The following is a 6,316-nucleotide window of genomic DNA, read 5'->3' as shown; positions in this document are numbered from 1 at the left end:
TGATGGGCGATTCGGCTCTTTGTATTAAACAATGCATAAATACGTGATGCTGTTTTTTTGCATTGTTTATGCAATTTACGAAATTATGTTTGATTTATATGAGTTAATTTAGACGTAATGCAAGTTTTTTTTTATAGACCGGCATTTCCATGCGTTGACATTATGTGCTGCATTATTTTGCTCATTGCGCCCTCCTGTGGCCTCGGGAGACAAGCCAAAAGATTCATTGAGACCTATTTAATCTGCATATAAAACTTTAGAAATTAGATATTTGTTTAATTTTTATTTTGTGTTTGATCGAACAAAAAATATTTGTTGTTTGTCTCAATAAATTGGGTTGATTTAAAAATACAGTGGTTAAATAAATAAAAAAATTCTATTGCTCTTTGTTTTAAAAAAGGTTATAAAAAATGTCAATAATTATCGATACCGAACGATATGAAACATTATATCGTTGATGAATTTTTTAGCTATATCGCCCAGCCCTGGGTGAACTATCCCTTTAAGAGAAATGCCACAAAATTTTGCAGAGCAATCAAACCCTCAACTTGTCTGGCTTGTGAGGGTGATAAACACCATCTCCATCAGATATTAAAGGAGCTATCTCTGCATCTCCCTTGCTGAACATTTCTTCCATAAAGGCCTTATCATAACACTGTTGGTTTGACTTCAGTTTCTTAGGAAGTGAAGGAGGACTGCTGCTCTTGAAAGGAAGGGGCAATAGAAAATGTCCATCTTTTTATGTTTGATGTTATCTCTAATAAGGCGTATAAAGCAGACATCTCCCTGGGACACATATTTGTCCTCGTAACCCTTCTCATTAAAATCTGAGCTTTAAAACATCATTAGCTGATGGAACTGACATCTCTTTTACTGAGACTCGATGAACGAAACTTTGACTTCCTTGTCTATCCAGGTGGGGATCACAAACAGCCCAGCTCTGTTTTCTCTGCAAAAGGCTCATTTTCATTGCTGATAATGACCTCTAAGGGATCCGACGCTGACGGACAATCATATCCAATCAACATATCACAGCTCTGGAGTGGTGGCAACTCATTGGCTATGTGCTTAAGGTGAGGCCTCTGTAATGCAGTTTTTCTGGTTGGAATATGAGCTTTGTCCACAGGAATAACATGTATTGGCTTGCTGTACTTGGATACATTTTCCACCTTGGAGTCCTCGAACTCGCAGGCTATTAACCTTATTACTTTAAGTGACTGTATCTGTGGTCTCAGCTTCACTGCTTGCTCATCAAGAAAAATCTTTCAAAATAAAAGTTGCGTCACTCTGTGATTGTGTATCAAGTAAAGCATAGGTAAGAATCTCATTTTGTGGCTCCTCCACTGTTGAAATAAAGACAGGAACTATACTAGAGGTAGCAGAGGCACGTTGTGTTACTGCATGAGACATAACCTTTTGAACTTCTTGATTAGTGTGCTCTTCTGTAGGAGTAAAATCTATTCTTGATACCTTCACAGGCTCTTTGTCTTTATCTTCGTGCAAGCAAGTTGGATGGCGCAGGCCACATGTGCCACAAAAATGCCGTCTTTTGTAGTCTTTGCAAATATCTTCTTTGACATCCAAAACAATATGAAAATATGCCCCTTTTTTGTCATCCATGGGCTTTTCTGCAAAGATAGGACATTTAGCGATAGCTATGTGCTTCACTCTTACAAACAGAACACAGTGATGTTATCTTGAACTCTAGCCTTGTTGAATCTTTAACTTGAGACTTTATGTTGAAAGCTTTGGCTCTTTTGGGAAATCTCTCATCTGAAACCCTTATAGAACTCGTTAGAAGAGGAGAAGTGAAAGGATTGCAAGTTATCTTAGATTCCTTCTGCAAGAACTCTGCAAATCACTCAAAGCTTGGATAGTCACCAGTCATGTCCAACTCTTCAACCACAACTTTGTTCCATTCGCATACAATCCACAAATTTCTTAAGTAGTTTATAGTTTTCCTCAGCCGTTCAAAATAGCCAAACCTTTGACATGTGGAATAGCCTCAACACAGCCTTGTAAGAAATCAGTGAGCCCTCGCAAGGAAAGTGAATAATTTTCTCCCACCTTAGGCCATCTCATAAGTTTTTCTCGAAAGGCTCGCTGAACAATAAATTAATTTCCTTACCTGTCCTTCAGAGTTCCTATAAAAGAAGCTTTGTGAGCTTCTCCAGTTTTCAAGTTAAACATCTTCTCACTCGCTGGAATTGATTCACGATCAATAAGTGCTGTGGAAGACATTTTCCAATCTTCATCTTCAAGATTGTTCTCACACTACAATTGTAGGCCTTCACTCGAGCTGCGGCTTACAGCTAAAAGTGCTACCGCCAGACCCGGAGATCGGCTGAATGGATTCGAAAACGGTAAAACTCAACTGTTTAACTCTAGGGGAGTTGGAAAATAAGCCTATTTTCAAAAATAGTGGAGTGTTCCTTTAACTTCTGTATCTGCAGCTTTGTCCTTTCTTCCTCTAGTCTTAGGCACATCTCTGTTTCTTTCTGTTTTATCTCTGCTGGCATTCTTGCTTCATTCAGCTTCCAGTCATTCTCCATCTTAAGTAATCGGGCTTGCTGATTGTGAATTTCTTGCATAGCCTTCGCTCGCTCAACTTTGGCTGCGAGTTCTGTTTCTGCGTCGACTCGCTTACTGGAAGCTTTGGAGGAGGTCTTTGATGTGTTGATAGGCTTTCTGAAGTCTGCGATGATTCTGTGATGATAGTCTCTGCATCGGTGCAGCCAACTCATCTTTATTTAATAGCTATCTGCCTTACTCTCTCTTTCACGACTTCTTTCTTATGGACAGAGGTGTAACGTACCTGAAAACCAAACTTGAGTAAAAATACAGGTATATATACAGGTATATAATATAAATAAACATGAGGATGAATAGGCTAAATGATGACAATTTTCAATTTTGGTTGAACTATCCCTTTAAGAGCGCTTGAAACTCACCTCACAAACCTCCTGGCTATTATTTCTGTCTAATCACTGTTATTATATCACACACAATTCACTGCATGCATTTAATAAATAACAAATGCCGTAATTAATGTCATAGCTATTTATTTTTTCTCACCTCTTAGGTCTAAATTCGTCCTGATTCACTGTCGTAAAACTCACATTCACATTCTGTTGGTAGTTCAGAAACACGTGAAAAATGAATCTGAAGTACTGTACAAATTAAGTAAAAACATGTTTAGACAACTTACACTGCTGCTTGTATATGCTGCTTGTGCCTAATATTAAAATATTATGATTTATTTATTTATACACACTCATGTGGTTTAAAGTGATACAAAAGTCGCAAGAATACACAAAACGTCATACAGTTGCTTTAACCATGAACTACTTGCTCTGTGCATGAACTAGAAATCATTTTTTTTAAATAATAATGTTAAAAAAGTAGTGTAATTAATGCAGAAAAAGTATTTATTAAATGATGGCAGCATTAATAAAAGTTCACATACATTTATACATACAAATAACACAAAACTGATATATTCCAACAGATTTCAAAAGACTGATTAAAAATATAAAAATTAACTCTGAGTTTGTAAATAATTATTCAATATTTTCAAGCAAACAAAACATTGCGTTGTACATTGTGCAAGAATAAAAAAACTTCTTAACTGCCAATTTTTTCCTTATATTGTTGGTTAAAAAAAAAAAGGCAATAATATTTTGTATTCCCAAAATAAATGAAAATAAAATAAAATAATTCCTTAAGTATGTTTTTAAGACAAAACAAGACAAATTCTTCAAAATAATCTTCTTAAAAATCATTGTAAATAACTTCTTAAAGTTAGGATAGCCTCCAATGTGTATTAAATCCCCAAAGGTGAGATGTTTTATGAATTTATTGGGTTGCTTAAGATTAATTGTTGTAATTAAGCATTACATCATAACACTACTATGTGCACAGATTCTCTGAAGTGACAACAATCATTTAATAAATCATTTAATACATTTATAAATCATTTATTAAATGATTTAATAAAGTGTTATGAATAATCAAATAATGTAAACAATGTCTGGTCATAATGATGTGTGATGTGACTTTGTTGAATTTGAAATTCACTAGTAACTCTACAAAAACGAGTCATACAGGGAGCTCGCCAAAGCCTGTAATTTTCTTCTTAAGAATTGAATATAGAATATATTTATCTTTAAAAAAAATTATAAATATATATATATATAACATGATTTGCCTTAAAAATAAATGTATTTAAATAGTTCATATATATATATATATATTTCTTTAAATAAATGTATTAAACATTAAATAAATGGTTTAAAATATTTATAAATTATTCTTTTCCCTATTTCCTGTTGAGTCTTTCATCATCTTAAGACAATATATACATATATATATATATATATTTCTTTAAATAAATGTATTAAACATTAAATAAATGGTTTAAAATATTTATAAATTATTCTTTTCCCTATTTCCTGTTGAGTCTTTCATCATCTTAAGACAATATATACATATATATATATATATATTCACACACATATTGCATATTATCTATTATTTATTACAAGATTTGTATTTAAAAAAATAAATGTATTCAAAAATTTTAGATTTTATTTTAAAAACAAATTAATAAAATGCATTAAAATATTTATAAATTAGTATTCTTTACCCTCTTTAATGTTAAGCCTGTCATTTTCTTACAGAAAAAAAATAAGATGTTCTAAAAAAAATAATTGAGAATCGCACTTCGGAACATTCTTACAAATATATCTTAAGAAATTTCTTAGCTTCTTTAATTAATTAATTTCTTAATTTCTTAACTTCTTCTCATGAATCCAGCCCCTGGACCTGAGATGCATCTCTTGCATCAAACAAGTAAACCCTGACATTGAAACGATGCCTTCAGCGATCTACTCCTCGAACTCTTCTGACAGGACGACGCAGCAGGCATCTGATATCGCACTCGTTTCCAGAACCTGGAGTTGGGTGAGGATTCGCCGTCTCTCCACAGTAAAGGGGAATTCTTACAGAGCAGATGCTGCAGTCCGAGAGGCAGATGTGTGTAGTCCTGCATCTGTCCCAGCTGGATGAGAATCACGCCGGTTTCTCCCTGGACCAGAACCTGATGGAGCCCTACCTGCAGATCATACGCTTCAGGAGAAACGCTGCTTTTATCTGTACTTGCTCCTGGTGTTAAAATAATGATGAGTCTCCGGCTGAGCTGGATCTCCGTTTCAATCAGGTTAATGCAGTCTGGTGAAGATACAGGAAGAGACGACGGTGAGAAATATACATTATATGACGTATCAAACATGAATTGTGTTGATAAGTAAAGAAGAGTACCTTCTCCAGGCAGGTCATCTCTGCCGTGAATAAAAAGTTTAAAGCCGTAGTAGCTTTCCAGCACCGTTAGCAGAGATCCACTGACAAAGTCACTTACAGTTTTGCTTGTCGTCTCATCCAAGTTGTTTTTCTGGTAAATCACATAAGCGTCGTACAGTTTCCCATCTGTCAAAATAAGATAGTAAACAGTATACATACAGTAAAATATATATATATATATATATATATGTGTGTGTGTGTGTGTGTGTGTGACCCTGGAGCACAAAAGCAGTCTTAAGTCACTGGGGTATATTTGTAGCAATAGCCAAAAAAACATTGTATGGGTCAAAATTATCATTAGGACATTAAGTAAAGATTATGTTCCATGAAGATATTTTGTAAGTTTCCTACCGTAAATATATCAAAACTTAATTTTTGATTAGTAATATGCATTGCTAAGAACTTAATTTGGACAACTTTAAAGATGATTTTCTCAATATTTAGATTTTTTTTGCACCCTCAGATTCCAGATTTACAAATAGTTGTATCTCAGCCAAATATTGTCCTATCCTAACAAACCATACATCAATGGAAAGCTTATTTATTCAGTTTTCAGATCATGTATAAATCTCAATTGAAAAAAAATTGACCCTTATGACTGGTTTTGTGCTCCAGTGTCACACACACACATATATATATATATATATATACACACACGCACTACAAAAAAAACAAAAAAAAAACAAACAAAAAAACAACAACAACAAAAAATATATATATATATGTGCTTACTTGGTTTTCCAGTACAAATATCTATCAATTATTAAAGTCATGGTACATTTGAAAAGCAAAATTAATTATTTTTCTGAAAAACTGATCAAAATTAAGTGAGTTTGTTTAAAACATGAACAAAAAATATCTGCCAATGGGGTCACAAAAATAAACTTAATTCAAAGGGAAAACAATTAAATTTTTCTTATTTCACTTCCAAATATTTATTCTTGTTTTAAGAAACAAG

General features: G+C 33.6%; 1 protein-coding gene across 1 annotated transcript in view; it reads right to left on the bottom strand.

The window, feature by feature from the left end:
* Positions 1–4,650: 4,650 nt before the first annotated feature.
* The window catches only part of il1rl1 (interleukin 1 receptor-like 1), a 9,269-nt gene continuing 7,603 nt past the window's right edge, over positions 4,651–6,316 (bottom strand). Inside the window, exons 10-11 of the mRNA XM_016520866.1 lie at positions 5,320–5,484; positions 4,651–5,229 (exon numbers count right to left, since the gene is read on the bottom strand). Coding sequence (XP_016376352.1) covers positions 4,844–5,229; positions 5,320–5,484 — 551 coding nt within the window. The 3' untranslated portion in view covers positions 4,651–4,843. The remainder of the gene's footprint in view (positions 5,230–5,319; positions 5,485–6,316) is intronic.

This window comes from Sinocyclocheilus rhinocerous, unplaced genomic scaffold, assembly GCF_001515625.1.
Source record: "Sinocyclocheilus rhinocerous isolate Xijiao unplaced genomic scaffold, SAMN03320098_v1.1 scaffold2254, whole genome shotgun sequence".
Lineage (NCBI taxonomy): Eukaryota > Metazoa > Chordata > Actinopteri > Cypriniformes > Cyprinidae > Sinocyclocheilus > Sinocyclocheilus rhinocerous.
Note: the sequence above shows the minus strand (reverse complement) of the source record. Positions and strands in the feature narration are given on the sequence as shown.